The 23735-nt window shown below is 38.8% G+C and overlaps 1 protein-coding gene across 1 annotated transcript in view; it reads right to left on the bottom strand.

The window, feature by feature from the left end:
* LOC126106411 (gephyrin) overlaps positions 1–23420 on the bottom strand; it is a 123154-nt gene extending 99734 nt beyond the window's left edge. The window contains exon 1 of the mRNA XM_049912688.1: positions 23210–23420. Within this exon, the coding sequence (XP_049768645.1) occupies positions 23210–23252 (43 nt within the window). The 5' untranslated portion in view covers positions 23253–23420. The remainder of the gene's footprint in view (positions 1–23209) is intronic.
* Between the last annotated feature and the right edge of the window lie 315 nt (positions 23421–23735).

Genomic DNA, 23735 nt, shown 5'->3' with positions numbered 1-23735 from the left:
GGAGCCAGGGACAGAGACTCTTGTGACATTATCCTGACTGCCTTGTCCGAAAATTACTTCGAGCAGATAGTTAGAGAACCAACTCGTGAAGCTAACGTTTTAGACCTCATAGCAACAAATAGACCGGAACTTTTCGACTCCGTGAATGTAGAAGAGGGTATCAGTGATCATAAGTCAGTGGTTGCATCAATGACTACAAGTGTAATAAGAAATGCCAAGAAAGGAAGGAAAATATATTTGCTTAACAAGAGTGACAGGGCACAAATCGCAGAATATCTGAGTGACCACCATCAAACGTTCATTTCTGAGGAAGAGGATGTGGAACAAAAATGGAAAAAATTCAGAAACATCGTCCAGTACGCCTTAGATAAGTTCGTACCGACTAGGGTCCAAAGCGAGGGGAAAGATCCACCGTGGTATAACAATCATGTACGAAAGGTACTACGGAAACAAAGAAAGCTTCATCATAGGTTTAAGAGTAGTCGAATCATAGCTGATAAGGAAAAGCTGAACGAAGCGAAAAAGAGCGTAAAGAGAGCAATGAGAGAAGCATTCAACGAATTCGAACATAAAACATTGGCAAACAATCTAAACAAGAACCCTAAAAAGTTTTGGTCATATGTAAAATCGGTAAGCGGATCTAAATCCCCTATTCAGTCACTCGTTGACCACGATGGCACCGAAACAGGACGACCGAAGAAAGGCAGAAATACTGAATTCAGTGTTCCGAAACTGTTTCACTGCGGAAAATCGTAACACGGTCCCTGACTTCAGCCGTCGCACGGACGCCAAAATGGAAAATATTGAAATAAATGATATCGGAATTGAAAAACAACTGCTATCACTTAGTAGCGGAAAAGCATCCGGACCAGACGAGATACCCTTAAGATTCTACAGTGATTATGCTAAAGAACTTGCCCCCTTTCTATCAGCAATTTATCGTAGATCGCTGGAAGAACGTAAAGTACCTAGCGACTGGAAGAAAGCGCAGGTCGTTCCCATTTTCAAGAAGGGTCATAAATCAGATGCGAATAATTATAGGCCTATTTCGCTTACGTCAATCTGTTGTAGAATAATGGAACATGTTTTGTGTTCTCGTATTATGACGTTCTTAGATAATACAAATCTCCTTCATCATAACCAACATGGATTCCGCAAACAGAGATCATGCGAAACTCAGCTCGCCCTATTTGCCCAAGAAATTCACAGTGCCGTAGACACTGGCGAGCAGATTGATGCCGTATTCCTGGACTTCAGGAAGGCATTTGATACGGTTCCGCACTTACGTTTAGTGAAAAAAATACGAGCTTACGGGATATCGGACCAGGTTTGTGATTGGATTCAGGATTTCCTAGAAGAAAGAACACAACATGTCATTCTTAACGGTTCAAAATCTGCAGATGTAGAGGTAATTTCGGGAGTACCGCAAGGAAGCGTGATAGGACCTTTACTGTTTACAATATACATAAATGACTTAGTTGACAACATCGGTAGCTCCGTGAGGCTATTTGCAGATGACACGGTTGTCTACAAGAAAGTAGCAACATCAGAAGACTCGTACGTACTCCAGGAAGACCTGCAGAGGATTAATGCATGGTGCGACAGCTGGCAGCTTTCCCTAAACGTAGATAAATGTAATATAATGCGCATACATAGGGGCAGAAATCCATTCCAGTACGATTATGCCATAGGTGGTAAATCATTGGAAGCGGTAACGACCGTAAAATACTTAGGAGTTACTATCCGGAGCGATCTGAAGTGGAATGATCACATAAAACAAATAGTGGGAAAAGCAGGCGCCAGGTTGAGATTCATAGGAAGAATTCTAAGAAAATGTGACTCATCGACGAAAGAAGTAGCTTACAAAACGCTTGTTCGTCCGATTCTTGAGTATTGCTCATCAGTATGGGACCCTTACCAGGTTGGATTAATAGAAGAGATAGACATGATCCAGCGAAAAGCAGCGCGATTCGTCATGGGGACATTTAGTCAGCGCGAGAGCGTTACGGAGATGCTGAACAAGCTCCAGTGGCGGACACTTCAAGAAAGGCGTTATGCAATACGGAGAGGTTTATTATCGAAATTACGAGAGAGCACATTCCAGGAAGAGATGGGCAACATATTACTACCGCCCACATATATCTCGCGTAATGATCACAACGAAAAGATCCGAGAAATTAGAGCAAATACGGAGACTTACAAGCAGTCGTTCTTCCCACGCACAATTTGTGAATGGAACAGGGAAGGGGGGATCAGATAGTGGTACAATAAGTACCCTCCGCCACACACCGTAAGGTGGCTCGCGGAGTATAGATGTAGATGTAGATGTAGATGTAGATGTGATAACGAGTCAAGAACTTCACACACACTCAGATCTTTGGTTTTTGTGGCCCTCTGTTAGGAGTTTCAGGAGCCAACGGGAGCACAGTTTCCTAAACTTTAGGTGTTCAGAAACAATGTTGTAAAGCACTGATCTTGACACGTCAGGAAATTCATTTGAGAGACCTGTTATTGTGAAGCACCTGTTCTCAAGAACTCTCACTTCAACTGAAGACACCAAATCGTCTGTAATCAAAGAAGGGCGACCGGAGCGGTCCTCATCATGGACGTTGTTATGGCTATCTGAATTCTCATACCCACTTACACACTTTGCTTTCACTCATAACAGTATCACCGTACACTTCGCAAATCTGTCAATGAATTTCTGCAGCAGACAGATTCCTTGCTGACAAAAACCATATCACTGAGTGAACCTCACACGCGCCGGGCGAGTTGACAGTCTTACACAGAGCTGAAACTGAGCACAGTTGTTCCCGAGGAATGCCAGTACACAACACACGTGCTCATTGCGGTATGCACACGACCTACTAATGTCTACAACAAAACAGACCTTACTTAAAAAACACGCCTCATACATTGTGGTCAGACAAGTCATTTACCAGCATTTTAATGTGTACAGTTTGAATTAGGAGGAAGCTGTTAATGAATACTAATGTCCTTCTACCCATATGGTAATATCATTATGAGCCACATGTAAACATCGCGAGTTTAGATTTCCTCAGTCAGCAATCAACCTTACAGTCTGCAGCCAGTAAAAATTTTGTTGATTTAAATAATGAAACACTGCGACAGTTTTATATTTTTTTCTATGTTTAGCATGATGAATTTGAGACTTTACTCTCATTATCAAGTGGAAAATTTTTCATGGGTATTTTATGTGATGTTTGTGTGAGTGGTATTCAGCTTCTCTTGCCTTGCAGTAGTCTTTTTGTGGGTTTAAGGTACTGCACTTCCTTTTTTTAAGGTAGCCTAATTAAAATCTCAAAAAATACAACAGTAAGGCAAGACAAGCAGAACAACACATATGGAAACATCTCATAAAATACCTTTGCAAATATTTGCACCTGATAATGAGAATAGATTCTCATAATGTGTCATGCTAAGTGTTTCATTGTTTAAATCATTGATGATACAGTTGCTGACTTTCCAAAAAAAATCTATTATGATGGATGAACAATCTTGTTAACACTCTCCAATTGGTGCATGTGGATTCTTTCAAAAAACACAGCTTCTATTGATAACGCTATTTATTTACATTATTAGCACCACAATTAGTTTTGACAGGTTCATCTTGTCCACATCAAGTTGCACATTTGTTGAAGTTAGCGTAAGTTTTTTAGCTCTTTATGCCCTCTTGTGGTGAAAGGTTCTTGCAATGGTGGTGTCTTCAAAAATTGCTCTTCATTTTGTTGGAATGTTGTTGGCTTGTATTCTGAAATACTGTAGAGCATATGCAGCACATCTGATTTGCATACATCAAAAATTTTTTGGTATGGTCCTATATGTGATGTGGTTATATACGAATCAAATAAGTGCTGCATACATTCTACAGTATTACGTGAATACAAGATAACAACATTCCAACAAACTAACAAGGAATATTCTGAGAATTTCACCAAAATTGCATCTTAATGTGACCGGCCATCCGAAGATGAAACTGTTCATTCAGAAGTGGTTACAGCACTATTTGTGTAAATAAATAGCATTATCAATAGTGGCTGGTTGTTGTCTTCTTCTTTCAAAGAATCAACCTACGTTTTGCACAGAGCCAGTCTCAAATTACCAGTTTTTAACAAAAAAGGCAAATCCTCAATTAGCTCAACAATCGAGGACTATATTCTGTTGTGGCTAGTACACAAGCAGAACCACTATTTTGTGAATTTCTGAAATCCATAAATGTGGCAGGATAATCAAAGAGCTGTTCAAAAGTAAACCCTGAATTAAAAATGATTTGTTTGCATATACAAAGGTTATCACATTTTGATGAAATATATTAAGAGTTCCTTTGTTTATACCACTGGTTTTGTAGAAGCTGTAGTGTTTTGTTTTGTTAATAGTTGTGTTGGCTGCATAATTTCTCTTCACATTCATCTTTAATGAATCTATGCTTAAAAGAAATTAATGATAAACAGTTTTTCCATTTTTACAGTCTTGTCTATGATGTTTTGGTGAAATAATTATTACAGTTTGGAAAAAAAGACACTTTTCTGCCAATGTTTCACAACTCTAGAAGAAATGGCCAAGTGATGTAAAATAAAGTGTTAATGAAACAAAGGAGAATGGTTTTTTCTTGTGTAGTAGCTACAATATAAGTCACTGATGGGATGAATAAAAATTTTGTACATAAAATAATGTGTACTCTTTCTATTACTTACATGCAAAAAGAGTTTACAGGAAAGCAGTTTAAGAGGCTAAACTTGATTGAAATACCACATATACTGAAAAAGCTCATAGTCCTTGCCAGACAGCTTGGAATTTGGCCAATAAACACATGAAAACACTTACAGTTTCTATAATTTCTTGTAGTCCCACTGAATTTTATCAATGAATTAGGAGTAAGCTGTTAATGAATGCTAATGTCCTCCTATCCATATGGTAATATTATTATGAGCCACATGTAAACATCAGAGAGTTTAGATTTCCTCAGTCGGGAATCAACATTACAGTCTTCAGTCAGTAAAAATTTTGTTCATTTAAATATTGAATGACAAAGGATTTTTGACAGTACTTTGTGATGCTAGTGGAAATATAAATTTTGGGTAAAGGCCCTGGAAATATACGTATTGCAACACAAAGCAGATGATGTACCAATGGTAAATGGTTAAGAGTTGCGTAGTTATCACCCTCGCATTTTTATATGTATAAAAACCCTAGCCAGATTTACATATTATGTAACAGCTTTCCTGAATTTACCTGCACTTTTATTTATTTATAACGAGAAGTGTGTTATATATTGTGCAAATATAGGCCGCAGGCTATTGTACAGGTAAATCTGTTACAACCATCTGTATTTCATATTTCATACTCACACTCACAACAAAATTGTCTCCTTTCAACCTAATCTAGATCTCGGGATACACTAGAGGTCTCATTGTCATGATAATACAGATTTCAAAGGGAAACCCTAACTGAGTAAATGGAAGGGAGGAATCTTAATAAGATCTTGAGAACAGGTATAGTATACAGAAAAAACATTTGGTAGAATTAAAACCAAAGGTGACAAAATTAAGAGCGCAAGAGGAATTTCACTGTTAAATGCAGAGGGCAGAGAGGATAGGTAGAAAAGGAAGGCCTTTATCAGGGTAAGAAACCCAAGATGTGATGTAAAGCTTAAGACAGACTCAATGAAACCTGCAAAACTGCAAGCCTACAAGAGGATTTTCTCAGGTCATAAAATACTTTTTTTTTGCGAACATTTTAGGTTAGGCTTTACCGTGATTGTTATTGACATTAAATGAAACAACAAGTTTACTGTTACCAGTCACCATTTTATTTATTTCCATGACACGTTTCAAATGTTTAAACCTCCATCATCGGGTGGATTTACATTAGCTAATAGGAGATTTGTTTGGGTGTTGTGTTACGATTTTTTGGAGGAACTTGTGGCACTGCCTAGTGGAGAGACAAGACACTATTTCAGAATATGGTTTTGGATTTCTTCTGACAAAAAATTAAACTGATATCTAATAATAAACGTAAGTAATTAAACTAGAGTACCTACAGTGGTCACAGGTCCCTTTCGCTGTCGTAACACAGCATGCCAGGCCTTACCGACTGACATCGATACCTCTGCTCACTGCAGCACTCTGTGAAGAATGGGCTGGCATTCCCCAAGAAACCTTCCAGCACCAGACTGAACATATGCCTGCGAGAGTGGAAGCTGTCACCAAGGCTAAGGGTGGCCCAACACCATACTGAATTCCAGCATCCAGCATTACCGAAGGAGGGAGCTACGAACTTTCAAGTCATTTTCAGCCAGGTGTCCAGATAATTTTGATCACATAGTGTGAGTAAATACAACCTCCTTAATAAAGCACAGCTTGATTTCAGAAGTGGAAGAAGTACAAAATCGGCCCTTGCAGAGTTCACAAAATGGATGATTGTGTTACAGGCATTTTCTTAGACTTGTCCAACACTACTGTCCATAAAATACCCCCGAGCAAGCCACATACATTAGGTATAAGAGGAACAACAAATGAGTGGTTTGCCTTGCTTGGAAAACGGGATGCAAAATCTGGAAATCATTCATATGTCTGGTGATAATAAATTGTCACGCAGGAAATACATAAAGATACGTGTTCCTCCGAATAGTGTACTGAATCCAATTCTGTTCTTAACTCATTAGCACCCAATTTATTTTTAGTTAACATACATTCTGTATTTTTGGAAAATGGTGTCATGGCAACCCAGTATATGGAAATAGGAAGAATTTTGTTCACTTGTTGTCAAATGCAAAATTTTTGGCTGTCCTCATTTGAGGACGGTGGGCATTCAGCAGTTGTTTTGTCATCACACTGCTTACTAGGAAAATTTTTTTACAAGGTATAAAGAAATTGGTAATAACAAACTCAAAATAAAATTTCAAAACTGTTATTTATTTTACATTAAGTAACATTTACAAAATTTTTAACCTTAAAAATTCTCCAAAACAGAAATTTCATTAAGGCCTGATGTGATATATGGGAAAGCATTCCATACAATGCATAACATTGCACTTCCAACAATATGTTCTCAGCTTTCCTTTGCAGTTCCCATACTGGCATCATCTTCGCTTTTCAAGCTTCTGGATGAATTGTGTCTTCTGATCATACTGTGTATCTGGTACATAACTCCAGGGAGGTGAGATGAGTTTTGTTGGTCTTTCCTTCTTACCTCATTTTAAGACCTATCTTTAGGTGTGTTCCCGCAATCTGCTACTGAATGCTTTCACTGAAAGATAAGTTCCTTCTCTATATCTCTTGAAAGCCAAGTATGCATTCAAAACAGTCATATTTACCATCCTTGTAAAAGGGCACCAGTCCTACTTTTTACCATGCAACTGCAATGGTCTGTTTCTCAATTAGCCAGTCATGAAGATCGACGTCTCCAATGAAATTCTTGTACAAAATCAATGCATGTGACTGTGGAACACTGATTGTTTCTTTTTGGGATGAATTCCAACATTGGATTTTGACGGTAGGAAGCACAATGTTGAAATTAGTAGCTAGTGTAACACACTTGTTGTCATCCCGTTTTATGATGAAAACTTCCTTCTCTCTGTCAAATATGAACTCAGAATATCTCCTTTCTTTCTTTTTCATAACATTACTTGATGATATGGAGCACTTCCTTGTTCTGATTTCTCTTACAGTTGCATTTGCACAGAATCCCAGCTCCTTCAGTTGGATGAGCAGGTCATGACTAGTAAAGTAATTGTCAAAAAATACTTTGTAACTGTTCGACTAACCAACAATGAACATCTTCAAAACTACTCTGGAAGTCAGTCGTAGATTTGCATTGCCATCATTCTAGTCCTTCCCACAATACAGTAAAAAATTGTAACAGTAGCCATCAGTACCACATATAGCCCAAAGTTCATATCCAGAGGATTTGGGGTTCAGTTGGATAAACTGCTTTACAAGGTGATGTCCATAGTAGCTCATAATCATTTCATCAATCCCAGATTTTCCTGAAAGACTCCCCATTTCAGATCATTTTTTACTAGAGCCTCTGCTAATGGTTTTATTTTGAAAGACTTGCCACTCTTGTTGTCATACATATTGCATTTTTAAGAGAAACTCTGAAAGTTGTTTTTTTTTCTTTACAAACATTCGATATGCGAACCATGAGTGACCCAGCAGACGTCAATACAGTAATTCAATTCTTGCCATATCCGTCCCAGCATGGCATCATCGACTGTGGCAGTTGCTTCCCGTATTTTCTCCCGGAGCTCTGCTACATCACATGGTAGAGGCCATACATACACCAGATCTTTAATGTGTCCCCACAGAAAAAAGTCACATGGAGTGAGATCTGATGATTGGGGAGACAATTTCATGACACAGCTGTCCCCTTCCGTAGCACGGCCAATCCATCAATGTGGGAGCTCTGTGTTCAGGTATCCACAAACTTCACGATGAAAATGGGGTGGACCACTGTCCTGCTGAAAGATGAACGGAGAGACCAATTGCATTTGAGGCATTAGCCATTGCTGTAACATGTCCAAGTAGGAATATCCAGTGACAGAGCTCTCTGCAAAGAAGAATGGCCCGTACAGTTTTCGACATGACAAGATACAGAGAACATTTTTCTTTGGGGAATCACACTCAAATTCAATGCATTCACGTGGATGCTTTGTACCCCAAATTCGACAATTATGCCTGTTCACTTTTCCATTAGTGTGAAAAGTGACTTCGTCACTAAAAATTAAGCAATCACCAATGCCACCCCCATCCTCATTCAACTGTTGCAACAGCAAACAAAACTCACAACACTTGTCTTTGTCATCGTCATTGAGCTTCTGCTCTAGCTCCAATTTGAATGGTTCCATAGACAGCTTCTGTCGCAGGACTTTCCACACAGTCATTGGAGTCATTTTGAGTTCACAGGATGCATGATGGATGGACTTCTTATGAATGTCTCTTGCACACACTCCACATTCACTTCAGTCACTCTGGGACTTCCACTTCTCTTTGCCGGACACAAGCAACCCGTCGTATCTAATCTGTTGTGCCAGTGGTAAATGGCCTTCCTTGTTGGTGGCTTCTTACCCTACTTAGTCCTAAACATCCACTGAACAACTGTAGTACACTTGTTTTTGTCGAACTCCAACACACAGAAAGCTCGCTCCACACCTGAACTCGCCGTGTTTGCGACTAATGTTGTCTAACGGCAAATTACCAAACTACGCCGTGGCGGTATACACGAAATAAAAAAATAAAAAAAAAAAAAAAACACTCCAGGGTTTCTCTTCAAAATAACATATGTATGATATCTGTAGAATGTTTGGTTCCTGTGCAATAAATAATTGAAAGTGTTCTCAGACTTTATGTACACCCTGTATTTCTTTAGAAAATAAGTGTTCCACTGCCTCTTCAACAGTTTTAAAAACATGGCGAGCCATGGAAAAGAAATCTGAAAAGACCGAAGACATTACCATTTACCACGGAGATGCCCAATGTCCTCAAGCGAGGACAGCAAGTTTTCGAGCACTAGGACACAAAATGTAATAACTATTTTTGCTTTTCTAAGTAGCAAACAATATCACAGTATTAAATTATGCAACACACAGAAAATGACAGTGATCCTTACCTTAGATGCAGCCACAAAAATAAAAACAGAAAACAAGTGGGCTCTGCAAAAATGCTCCACTTCAATTAACAATCTTCAACTGAATAACTGTAGCAGCGATATAACAATGGTACCCTTTCTTCACAGAAAGCTTACTTTACAACAACAAATGCCCATTGTTGGAGTATCATACATTGTATAATGATGAAAAAACTGACTGTCATCAATTGAGGACAACAGGTGCTAATGGGTTAATATATATGAATGATGTTTTTTTTTTTATGTTGGGCACTGAAAACCCATTAAGCCAAGATCGCACATGAAGTCATCTTTATTTGGACTGATTACTAGTCTTAGCAAACAATGTAGCTGTCTTCGGACCTTAAAACATTCTTGACTAGTGTTTGTGCCATTTCAGCTTACACATCATTAAAATTTTTTCTTAAAATGAAAACCTCCACAGATGACATAATTACAAATAAATTTTCATCATTCATAGCCAGGGTAACTAAACAATGGTCATAAAAGAAAAGTGTTATGCTGTTGCAACTTAGTGACTGATATAATCAATATTTACAGCATTTTGTAATAAAAATCATCATAAGTATAATTATATGTTGCTGTGACGTACATGTGAATAGTATGGTGGCTGATGCCCATTACAATGTTCAAGAAATGTAACACTTGGCATATATGTAGTATACACATGTGGGCCAGTACTGTGGTGAAATGTCAATAAATATGATTCACAAATGACTTTCTAGATAGTGTAAGAATTGGAGAAAACATTCTCTTAGCCAACGACAGCAACATCATAATCCCTGATGAAACCTCTGAACTCCTATCAAGAGACTGCAAATGTCCACAACTGGACAGTGTATAATAAAGTAACGTTGAACATGTGTTGTTGTTGTTGTTGTTGTTGTTGTTGTTGTTGTGATCTTCAGTCCAGAGACTGGTTTGATGCAGCTCTACATGCTACTCTATTCCGTGCAAGCTTCTTCATCTCCGAGTAACTACTGCAACCTACATCCTTCTGAATCTGCTTAGCGTATTCATCTCCCTCTACGATTTTTACCCTCCACGCTTCCCTCCAATACCAAATTGGTGATCCTTCGATGCCTCAGAATGTGTCCTACCAACTGATTCGTCCTTCTAGCCAGTTTGTGCCACAAATTCCTCTTCTCCCTAGTTCTATTCACTACCTCCTCATTAGTTACATGATCTACCCATCTAATCTTCAGCATTCTTCTGTAGCACCATATTTCAAAAGCTTCTATTCTCTTCCTGTCCAAACATGTTTCACTTATATACACGGCTACACTCCATACGAATACCTTCAGAAAAGACTTCCTGACACTTAAATCTATACTCAATGTTAACAAATTTCTCTTCTTTAGAAATGCTTTTCTTGATACAGCCACTCTACATTTTATATCATCTCTATTTCGACCACATCAGTTATTTTGCTGCCCAAATAGCATAACTCATCTACTACATTAAGCGTCTCATTTCCTAATTTAATTCCCTCAGCATCACCTGTTTTAATTCGACTACATTCCTTTATCCTCGTTTTGATTTTGTTGATGTTAATCTTATATCCTCCTTTCAGGACACTGTCCATTCTGTTCAACTGCTCTTCCAGGTCCTTTGCTGTCTCTGACAGAATTACAATGCCATCGCAAACCCCAAGTTTTTATTTCTTCTCCATGGATTTCAGTTCCTACTCCAAATTTTTGTTTTGTTTCCTTTACTGCTTGCTCAACATACAGATTGAATAACATTGGGGATAGGCTACAACCCTCTCTTACTTCCTTCTCAATCATTGCTTCCTTTTCATGTCCCTGACTCTTATAACTGCCATCTGGTTTCTGTATCAATTGTAAATGGCCTTTCGCTCCCTGTATTTTACCCCTGCCATCATCAGAATTTGAAAGAGAGTTTCCAGTCAACATTGTCCCAAAGCTTTCTAAGTCTACAAATGCTAGAAACATAGGTTTTGCAGCCGTGACTTATTAAACTGATAGTTCAGCAATTTTCACACATGTCAACACCTGCTTTCTTTGGGTTTGGAATTATTATATTTTTCTTGAAGTTTGTGGGTATTTTGCCTATCTCATACATCTTGCTCACCAGATTGTAGAGTTTTCATGGCTGGCTCTCTCAAGGCTACCAGTAGTTCTAATGGAATATTGTCTACTCCCGGGGCTATGTTTCGACCTCTACTTGAATATACAGAAAACAAACAGTATGCACTTGAACATAAAGAGAGGAAGTAACTCTAAGCATACACAAAATTTTGTGGATGAACACTGATTGTCAGGTAACACTGAGTAACATACAAAGGTACTGGCAAAAAATGTCATCAGCATGCTATGCTCTTAATGTGTTAGCACAAGTTTGTAATAGCCACTGTCTCATGATGACATACATGCTATGCCTGCACACACTCAGTTCTTGGGAATGGGATTCTTTTCTGGGATCGAAGGAACGAAACATGGATATGGTCTTTAAACAGCAGAAAAGGGCCATAAGAATAATAGCAAAGTAATGGTCAAGGTCACTGTAAAGAGTTAATTAAAAAATTGGACATCCTTACTGAATCACGAGAGTACAGATATCAATCTGTGGTGCATATCACGGAAAATATTACTAAATACTGCACTAATACACAGTTGTATACATAATTACAGAATAAGAGCCAGTTTGAAGTCACATATACCCAGGAAAAACAAACTCAAAAACATTTTATATAAGGGAAGACGACTGTATAATAAATTGCCACAGGAAGTGATAAAGATAAGTACAACACACTTGTTTAAAAAGGCAGCTAAGATATTTTTCACAAGTAATGCATATTTCACAATTACAGATTATTTAGAGGACAGAGTAATGGACTGTAATGATAGGGAACAGCTACACCACCCTATCACATTTCAGTATATGATTATGGTTTACTGCTTTCACAAGGATAATGTGACAAGATGCAACAACAAAAACAACCAATTATTGATAAAATTATTGAACTGGACAGTTAAAAAGATACTCACCAAGTGTCAGCAGAACACACACATAAAAGACTGTTGTGATTGGCAAGCTTTTTCAGGCAGAATGGTGAAGGAAAAGGACTGGAGAGGTCTAGGAAAAGGGGTAGATCTACTCCTCCAATCCTAGACCACTCCAGTCCTTTTCCTTCACCCTTCTTCCTTCCCCTTCAACCCTTCTGCCCGAAGAAGGAGCCACTGGCTCCAAAAGCTTGCCAATCTCAACAGTCTTTTACGTGTGTGTTCTGCCATCACTTGGTGAGTACGTTTTTTAAATAACGTGTCAAGATGTGTACTACATGACAGTAATGTCTGTTGGATTAGTTTTTCAGGTGAACAGTAGCAAACAGTTGTATGTGGAGTCTGTAACTGAGGTTAGGGGCACAGCAGCAATGTCTCAGTCTAGGAGTCATCACTGGTTCTTTTAGTGTGAATGGTAGTGAAGAGTGTAACTACACTTTACATTGCAAGTGATCCGAAGCACTCCAGGGGCCATCAGCAGGTGTCCATGGTGTGTAGGCAGTGAAAAACAAAACTGTGTTTCATCTTGCAAATTGCCTGAAACAATTTGTGTGTAAATGAAAGAACAATATACGACAGAGAATTATCAAATGAGGCAATGCAGCTGATAGAACACTGAGCTCACATCTGGGAGGATGGAGCTGCTCTGTCCAGCCACAATGATTTGAATTTTTCATGGTTTTCCTAGATCGCTAAGCAAATGTTGGGATAGTTCCTCGATCGAGGCCACGGTCAACTGCCTTTCCTATACTCGTCCTACCCTCTCCAGTCAGTCATTGATCAGTCTGGTTTGGCAGTAGAAGATAGCAAAAGGAAGGTTGAAGTTTTACCTTCCAAATTTAAGAAATCATTCACACAGGAGAATTGTGCAAATGTACCATCATTTGACCACTGCACAGAGTCCTGTGTGGATGGCATAGCAATAAGCATCCCTTGGATAGAGAAACGACTGAAAGAGTTGAAAACAAATAAGCCACCAGGTCCAGATGGAAACCTAGTTCAGTTTTACAAAGAGCACTCTACATCATTGGACCCTTCCTTAGTTCGCATTTATCACAAACCTCATGACCAGAGCTAACCAACTGGAAAAAAATTGCAGGTGACTCCTGTATATAAGAAGGGTAAAAGAACAGACCCGAAAAATTACAGGCCAGTATTCTTGACACTGGTTTGCTGCAGAATTCTAGAGCATATTCTGAGTTTGAATACACTAAATTTCCTAAGACCAAAAAGCTCATGTCCACAAATCAAGATGGCTTTAGAAAGCATCTCTCATGCAAAAAAACAGCTTGTGCTTTTCTCATATGAACTCTGCGAACTATGGATGTAGGGCAACAGGCATATTCCAATTTCTATATTTCTGAAAATCATTTGACATGGTACCCCACTGCAGGCTGTCAACAAAGATAAGTGGATACAGATATGTGGATACAGAATAGGCTAGCTCAGAGACTTCTTAAGTAATATAACTCAGTATGTTGTCCTCAATGGTGCGTGTTCGTCGGAGACAGTGTAACATCTGGAGTACCCCAGGCAAGCATAATACGACTGTTGCTATTTTCTATATACGTAAATGATTTGGCAGACAGGGTGGGCAGCAATCTGCAATTGTTTGCTGATGATGCTGTGGTGTACAGGAAGGTAAGTAACTGTAGGTTGGTACAAGATGACTAGACAAAATTTCTAGTCAATGTGATAAATGGCAACTGGCTCTTAATGTAGAAAAGTGTTAGTTAATGCAGATGAGTAGGAAAAACAAAACTGTAATGTTCGAATACAGCATTAGTAGTGTCCCGTTTGACACAGTCACGTTGTTTAAACATTTGGGTGTAACGTTGCAAAGCAATATGAAATGGAACAAGCATGCGAGAATTGTGCTAGGGAAGGCAAATGTTTGACTTAGGTTTCTTGGAAGTATTTTAGGAAAGTGTGTTTCATCTGTAAAGGAGACTACATACAGGACACTAACACGACCTATTCTTGAGTACTGCTTGAGTCCTTGGGATCATCACAAGACTGGATTGAAAGAAGACATCAAAGCAATTCAGAGACAAGCTGCTAGATTTGGTACCGGTAGGTTTGATCAGCATGTGAGTGTTATCAGTATGCTTTGGGAGCTGAAGTGGGACTCTCTGGAGGGAAGACTACATTCATTTCAAAGAACACTACTGAGAAAGTTTAGAGAATGGCATTTGGAGTTGACAGCAGAACAATCCTACTGGTGCCAACATACATTTCGCATAGGGATCACGAAGATACGATACAAGAAATTAGGGCTCAAATGGAGGCACATGGACAGTATGTTTTTCCCTCGCTCTATCTGCAAGTGGAACAGGAAAGGAAATGACTAATTGTAGTTAATGGTGTCCTATATCGTGCACTGCATGGTGACTTGTGGAACATGTATGTAAATGTAGAAGATACTTCCATACGATATGTCCACTTAAAAAAGCATTCGAAAATATGAAGTGGTGAAAGGTGTTCAAAACTCTAAGAAAATAGATTTAAGCTATAGGGAAAGTCAGATGATATACACTTTGCACAAGAACCAATAGGTAACAATGAGAATAGAAGGCCAAGAGTGAAGTGCTCAGATTGGAAAGGGTTTTAAGACAGGGATGCAGTCTTTCTCCTACTGTTCAAATAGTAAATCAAAGAAGCACAATTACAAAAACAAAATAAAAGATGCAGGAGTGGGATTAAAATTCACAGTAAAGGAAAATTAATAAGATGATTTGCCAATGACATAGCTACCCGCAGTGAAGGCGAAGAAAACTTATGGAACCTGTTCAATGGAATGAATAGTCTAATCAGCAGAGAATATGGATTATATTAAAGAAAGACTAAAATAACAAGTAGCAGAAACGAGATTAATGATGAAGTTATCAGAACTGGAGACATGAAGTAGACAAAGAGAAAGAATTCTGCTACCTTGGAAGCAAGATAATGTGTGGCAGAGGAAGCAATTTGGGTATAAGAAGCAGAGTACCACAAGAAAAAGGGGGCTTTTCTCACTAAAAGTAGAATACTTTTAACAAAACGTAGGCCTTAATTTGAGGAAGGAATTTCTAAGAAGATATATCTGGAGCACAGCATTGTATGGAAGTGAATAATGGACTGTGGGAAAACCACAAAAGAGACTTTAAGATGTGGTGTTGCAGACGGATGCTGGCAATTAATTGGATGAAGCTCTCCAGAGAACTGGTGAGGGAATGAGCCCGTAAAAACCACTGGAAAAATGAGGTGCTGAATGAAAAGACATGTATTCAGACATCAGGGTAAAACTTTCATGGAACTATATGGTGCTGTGAAAGATAAAACTATGGAAGACAGAGACTGGAATACATCCAGCAAATATAGTATTTGAAGATGTTGGGTTATGTTCTACTCTGAAATAAACAAGCTGACACAAGAGAGGAAGTCATGGTTGGCCTTATCAAACCAGCTAGAAAACTGACAGACGTTGAGAGGGGGGAGGGAGGGAGGGGAGGGGGGGGGGGCGTTGTGAGAGCTTACGAACCTTCAGTGTGTCTTGATGGTAGATATATTATCTACTGTCCAGAAGGCTATTGTTTTTGCAATTTTAGAACTATTAACCACAGTGATTAACAAATACTTGTCCTTTTCTGAGATCCATAGTGTCAAGAGTGTGCCAACAATACCAAATTTCAGGCATTACTTCTCATCACAGACAATTCAGTGGTCGACGATCACTTACTGACTGAGAGCAGCAGTATTTGCATAGAGTTGCCAGTGCTTAAAGACAAGCAACACTAATAATCAATTTTTTTAAATGTAACATAAGTGGATGGATAAAAAAAACTACTCACCAAGTAGTGGTGGGAGAGCACACATATAAAAGGTATTAAAATCTGCAAGCTTTCAAAGCCAGTGGCTCCTCCTCCTGGCAGTTCTGGGCAACTTTTCTGAACTCTACCACTTTTCCTAAGCCTTGCCAGTCCTTTTCCTTCATCCTGCATCCTTCCCCTTCAACCCTTCTGCCACATGGAGCCATGGGCTACAAAAGCTGGCAAATTTTAATATCTTTTGTACGTGTGTTCTCCTACCGCTGTGTGATATAACTACAGTAATCAATGTGGGACGTACGATGAATGTATCAGTTAGGACAGTGTGGTGAAATGTGATATTCATGAGCTTCAAGCAGCAGATGACTGACATGAGGCTTTCTTTGGTTACTTCCAGTCCCTGGTAGCTTAAGGCACAGTTTCTTGGGATAAAACTAATAGTTGTCTCACTGAAATTACTGAGTTATATAAAAGTGTTATTCAAATCTTGACACATAATTCTTAGAGGGCTTACTGGAAGCTCCTATTTCAAAAGTTGTGTGCATGTTCAGTATCCTCCAATACATCGCCTCTCCTGGGCCCATGACCATATCAGTTCGACCCTAGATAACTAGAAAACTGTGACTCGATCAGATGAGTCTCATCTCAGTTGGTGAGAGCTGATGGTAGGGTTCAAGTGTGGCGCAGACCCCACGAAGCCGTGGATGCAAGTTACCAACAAGGCACGGTGCAAGCTTGTTGTGGCTCCATAATGGTGTGGCCTGTGTTTACAGGTACGGACGGGATTTTCTGGGCCAACTGATCATTTTGGAGACTATTTGCAGCCAATCATGTTCCCAAATGACAACTCAATTTTTATGGATGACAATGCACCATGTCACCAGGCCAAAATTGTTCGTGGTTGGTTTGAAGAACATTCTGGACAATTTGATCGAACGATCTGGCCACCCAGATGGCCCGCCATGAATCTCATCAAACACTTATGGGACATGGTCAAGAGGTCAGTTTATGCACAAAATCCTGCACTGGCAACACTTTTGCAATTATGGACGACTATAGAGGCAGTGCAGCTCAATATTTCTGCAGGAGACTTCCAACGACTTGTTGAGTCTGTGCTATGTTGAGTTATTGCACTATGCCTGGCAAAAGAAGGGTCTGAATGATATTAGGAGGTACCCCACGACTTTTGTCACCTCAGTGTATGTTGATCAAGAATTAAATCATAAAGATCATGTAACCACACTCAGTCCTGCATGTTTTGCTCCGATAATCATCTATAAAGTGTGATCATCAGGTGCCAGAATGGATTTATTTGGTTACTTCCAGTCCCTGGTAGGTTAAGGCACAGTTTTTTGGGATAAAACTAATAGTTGTTTCAATGAAATTATTGCGTTACAGAAAAGTGTTATTCAAATCTTGTCGCATAGTTCTTCGAGGGCTTACTGGAAGCTCCTATTTCAAAAATCGTGTGCATGTACAGTATCCTCCCTATACATATACAAGTGCATGTTCAAAGACTTGAGCTACTTTGGTGCTCAGAATGAGATTTCCACTTTGCAGTGGAGTGGGTGCTGACGTGAAACTTCCTGGCATATTAAAACTGTGTGCTGGACAGTCTGCAAACACCTCCCAGATTGGCTAGGCCATGTCTCCACAATATCCTTTCTTTCAGGAGTGCTAGTCTTTCAAGTTTCACAGGAGAACTTTTGTGAAGTTCGAAGGTAGGAGACGGGTTACTGGCAGAAGTAAAGCTGTGAGGATGGGTCGTGACAGGTCAGTTGGTAGAGCACTTTACCACAAAAGGCAAAGGTCCTAAGTTCGGGTCTTAGTTCAGCACATAGTTTTAATCTGTCCGGGAGTTTCATACTTTGCTGCATAATGCACTGCCAAAATATAAAAAGTGATTGGAAAAGGAACTGGATTTAGAGCAAAGTTAAAACCATTTCTTATTGAGAAGTGTTTTTACAGGGTAAATGATTATGTCAGCTTGCAGAAATACTAACTCTCATTTATTTCCTTAGTTTTTAGTATGTTAACAGATGTACTATCTATGCTGTGTTTGTCTTCGTACAAGAAAGCTTCTGCTGTTGGCTTCTGATATTCTCGGTTCGAGATTCAGTGCAAAACACTTCCTCAGAGAAGGATTTGGTTGTAGATTAGTTGTCAAGGGTATGATGTTGGCAGGTCATCATGTATTCATGTATTATACTTTCTAGCAGTTGTGTGTTAATGTGTTTACATTTTTTGGAAGTGTATTATATGTAAATTACATTTTTTACTTGACTTCTTGAGCATGATGTACTCTCCTTGCAGACTATGTGATTTCCTTTCCATTCATGTACCGAGCAAGGTGGTTAAGCCAGTGTAAATGCACTGGACTTGCACTCAGAAGCAGCAGGGTTCAAGAATGATCCAACAATCCTGACTTGGGTTTTTCACAGTTTTGCCAAATTACTAATGTTAATGCTGGGACGATTCCACTGAAAAGGAAATGGTTGAGTTCTTGTTATATCTGTATTTATAATTTCTGTAACTTGTCTGACACGTCCGATACTGATGTGTTGAATAGTCTACGGACGAGTAAATAATAATAAGCCCCAGTCTACAAAAATGTGATACAACTGAAATCTCAGGTTATTAATCAATATCAATTCTTACTGAACTGTCTAAACAAACATTACTTGTAATGAAAAATCTGCCTCTGAATTATTTCGAGGAGAGATTTCGGAACCAGATTTTAAATTGCAAGACATTTCCAGGGGCAGATGTGGACTCTAGACAACAATTTATTCATTATGAACTGTAGACTAAAACTGAAGAAACTGCAAAAAGGTAGGAACTTAAGGAGATGGGATCTGCAAAAACTGAAGGAACCAGAGGTTGTAGAAAGTTTCAGAGGGAGCATTATGGAACAACTGACAAGAACAGAGGAAAGGAATACAGTAGATGAAGAATGGGTAGCTCTAAGAGATGAAATAGTGCAGGCATCAGAGGACCAAGTAGGTAAAAAGATAAGGGCTAGTAGAAATCCTTGGGTAACACAAGAGATACTGAATTTAATTGATAAAAGAGAAAATATAAAAATGCAGTAAATGAAGCAGGTGAAAGGGAATACAAACATCTAAAAATGAGATTCACAGGAAGTGCAAAATGACTAAGCAGGAATGGCTAGACAACAAATGTATGGATTTAGAAACACATATCACAAGGGGAAAGACAGATGCCATCTACAGGAAAATTAGAGAGATCTTTGGAGAAGAGAGAAGCATCTGTATGAATATCAAGGGCTCAGATGGAAAACCAGACCTAAGCAAATAAGGGAAAGCAGAAAGGCAGAAAGGGTCTATAGAAGGAAGATGTACTTGAGAGAAATATTATGGAAATAGAAGATGACATAGCTGAAGATGAGAAGGGAGATATAATACTTCTTGAAGAATTCAACAGAGCACTGCAAGACCCAAGTCGAAACAAGGTCCCAGGAGTAGATAACATTCCGTTAGAAATGAGAGAGCCAGCCGCGACAAAACTTTTGCACCTGGTGAGTAAGATGTATGAGACAGGTGAAATACCCTCAGACTTCCGAAAGAATATAATAATTTCAATTCCAAAGAAAGCAGGTGCTGACAGGTGTGAAAAATCACCAAAGTACTGGTTTAATAGATCGTGGCTGCAAAATACTAACACAAATTCTTTACAGAAGAATGGATAGCTGGTAGGAGCCAACCTTGGAGGAGATCAGTTTGCATTGCGGAGAAAGGTAAGAACACGCGAGACAATACTGACTTTACAAATTCTGACAGAAGGTGAATTAAGGATAGGTAAACATATTTTTATAGTGTTTGTACACTTGGAGAAAGCTTTTGACAATGTTGATTGGAATACTCTCTTTGAAAGGGAAACAGTGGTTGAAAAGGGAGTGAGACAGGGCTACTGCCTCCCAATGTTATTCAGTTTGTATATTGAGAAACAGTAAAGGAAAGAAAAGAAAAATTAGGAGTAGGAATCAAAGTCCCGGGAGACGAAATAGAAACTCTCATAGCATTGTAATTCTGTCAGAGACAGGAAAGGACTTGGAAGAGCAGTTGAATGTAACTGATAGTGTCTTGAAAGGAAGATATAAGATGAACATCAACAAAAGCTGGAATGTAGACAAATTAAATCAGGTGATGCTGAGGGAATTAGACTATGAAATGAGACAAAGTAGTAGATGAGTTTTGCTATAGGAGCAGCAAAATAATTAATGAGGGTTGAAACAGAGAGGATATAAAATGTAGACCAGCAATGACAAGAAAAGCATTTCTGAACAAGAGAAATTTGCTAATGCCGAGTATATATTTAAGTGTCAGAAAATCTTTTCTGAAAGAATTTGTATGGAGTGTAGCCATGTGCAGAAGTGAAACATGGACAAGAAACAGTTGACAAGAAGAGAAGAGAAGCTTTTGAAATGTGGTGCTATGGAAGAATGCTGAAGTTCAGATGGGTAGATCACATAACTAATGATGAGGTACTGAACAGAACTGGGGAGACCAGAATTCTGTGGCACAACCTCACTAGATGAAGGGATTGATTGAAAGGACACTTTCTGGGACATCAAGGGATCACCTTAGTACTGGGGGAAGTGTGAGGGGTAAAAATCAAATAGTGACACCAAGAGACGCGTACAGTAAGCAGATGCAGAAGGATGTAGGTCACAGTAGTTACTCAGAGATGAAGAAGCTTGCACACGATAGAGCAGGATGGAGAGCTGGACCAAATCAGTCTTCGGTCTGAAGACCACCACCAACAACAACAACAGCTAGGCACGAGACTGTTGCCATCCAAGGAATACTATCATGTGAACAGAAGCTAGCATAGAAGTCTCTCAACAATCCATGATTTAACCTCCACTATTTCTAACATTTGTAAACAGTTTGTCCAAGAGTAGTTCAGGTTAACAAAATGAAAATAAATTATGAAAAAACACTGAGGATTCTCTTTAGTCTGGGTGACACTGGGTTCTAGGATAATATAGGTGCTGTGGAACTTCGGAGATTCATGATTGACAGCAAGCTCAGTTGGCAACAATACGATCTACATGTGGGAGGGAACCTTCAAAGTGTCCGATGCCTTGTAAGAAAATTAAAACATAATCTACAATAACAACACAGAATCTCTTGAACAGTATCCTGTACACACTTCCACTGCCACATCAGTTACAAATTACTGTAGCCTACTGTTATGACTCAGCAGATTGTAAGCACATCCTACTACTCAAGAAGAAGACAGTTACAACTTTAACATCAAGTAAGAAACTAGACCACTGCAGGGCTGTTTAATCTTGCAAGGAGTAATGACAATACTCACTCAAATAACCAGAAACCCTTTAGTACAAGGCACAAAGTTCACAGTTACAAAACTTGAAGAAATGGAAACATGGGCATATTATGTTCTGACTCAGCAGTTACTGAAAATACAAGAGAGCTCTCCAATAGTTCAGCTCAAAATGTTTCTACTTTGATTAAAATAACTTTGTGATTGATTTTTCAGCAGTTGGAGTGGTAAGTGCATCTGCTAGCAGTCTTAGTTCTCTCTTGAGCAAAACAACACAAACACACACACGATTCCACATTCAGCGGCACTTCTATGGAGTATAAGCAGATTGTCATGCAGATTGAATGACAGTATACCTCATTTATATCTGCAGCACACTGTTTTCAGATTACTGTCACAAGGCCTAACTTCTTAAAGAGCCATACACAAGATGTTCTAAAGGGCGCACTACGGTTTATTCCTACAGTTATTTCTTACTGTACAAAGCTGTCACTTAGATCTGTATAAACAATTTCAATGCATATTTATTTTTGTTAAGCTTTATACATGTTTGTAAGCATATTACTAACTTATTACATATATATTATTGTGTGTGCTCCTGAAACGTAAGGTAATCAGTCCAGTTTTGATTAGTAAATGACTGACAGTCTGAAAAAAAGTATGTTGCTCTTAAAACAAAAAGTGCTAAGAGCTTTTACTTGCTTCCAGCAAACTTTGATTTTGTCAAGCCTGATACCTAATGACAGCTTTTGGGGCATTGGTTTTAACGTCAGAAATAAACCTGATGATACTGACAATTATGAAAAAATAAAGTATACACCTTACTTGCTTCATGACGGTTATATTTACATTTTTTGGGATTCGTGGAAGGCAAGATTTTGTTAGGCAGGGCGAGTGAAATATTATTTGTACGTTTTTGCCACAACCTGTTCTGTAATGGTACATAAATGAATTTATCTACCAAATTAGGTATTATAAACACGTGTACACACTTTAAACCACGCAAATTAATTTAAGAAGAATGATCCAAAAATTCATGATTGTCTTCGACAATGGACATAACAACACTTGGAACACGTAGGTAATCACATGTTTAGTTTATTACACGATAATCGCAGACATTTCTACTCGAAAACCGAATACTGATGCAAACTTTTCAAATGTTATATCTTGTTCTTTACAGGGATCATTTTATAGCCGCAATGGGTATATGCTTAAAACAAATGTATGGCTGATTTGTGATAAAAGCAGAACACCTCACGCTATATTCTTTATTTGCGCAGGAAACAGATATTTCGACAACATCCTTGGTTACCGAATTATAATGATTATCTGCAAGACCACACACTGACAGTCTCAAGCGAATTGCACTCGTGCCTACCACATACACGATCCAGAGAAATAATTATAATAGCTAACCTGTCAAGATGCCGATACGAAATTTGTCACCGACAGTGCTCATCTTCGCTGTTTACCAGTGGGAGGGGAAGGCTGCACTGCGGTGCGGGCACGTACTACTACTGTTCAAACAGTTCTGAGTTCAGCCTTCAACATTCGCTTGCGTAATCATGCTATTCATTGAATACACAATGAGTTCTGCAAACGTAGGGAACCAGAAAGGCAGATTTCCGCCGGGTAAATGATGATAATGTCTGACGAAGCGAACGAGCATCAGCGTCTAGACTGCAGCTGAATTACCTGCTTTAACGTTTTAAATATTCCAAGTGTCTTTCCAACAAATAAGTTATTTTTAATTTGTCTACTGTACTTCCGATATTTTGGAGCATACGTGTGCCCCTATGTACCTACTAAATATAGTTGGTAGTAAATGGTATTTTGAGGTCAGTGGTTTTGTCCTGTACATTTGAGCACCTTCATTTATTAAAAAAAAATAAACTTACGTTCCTTAAAATTCGTTCTCAGGCAGAGGCTATATATTTTGATC

Source organism: Schistocerca cancellata, chromosome 10 (genome assembly GCF_023864275.1).
Source record: "Schistocerca cancellata isolate TAMUIC-IGC-003103 chromosome 10, iqSchCanc2.1, whole genome shotgun sequence".
NCBI classification, from domain to species: Eukaryota; Metazoa; Arthropoda; class Insecta; order Orthoptera; family Acrididae; genus Schistocerca; species Schistocerca cancellata.
Note: the sequence above shows the minus strand (reverse complement) of the source record. Positions and strands in the feature narration are given on the sequence as shown.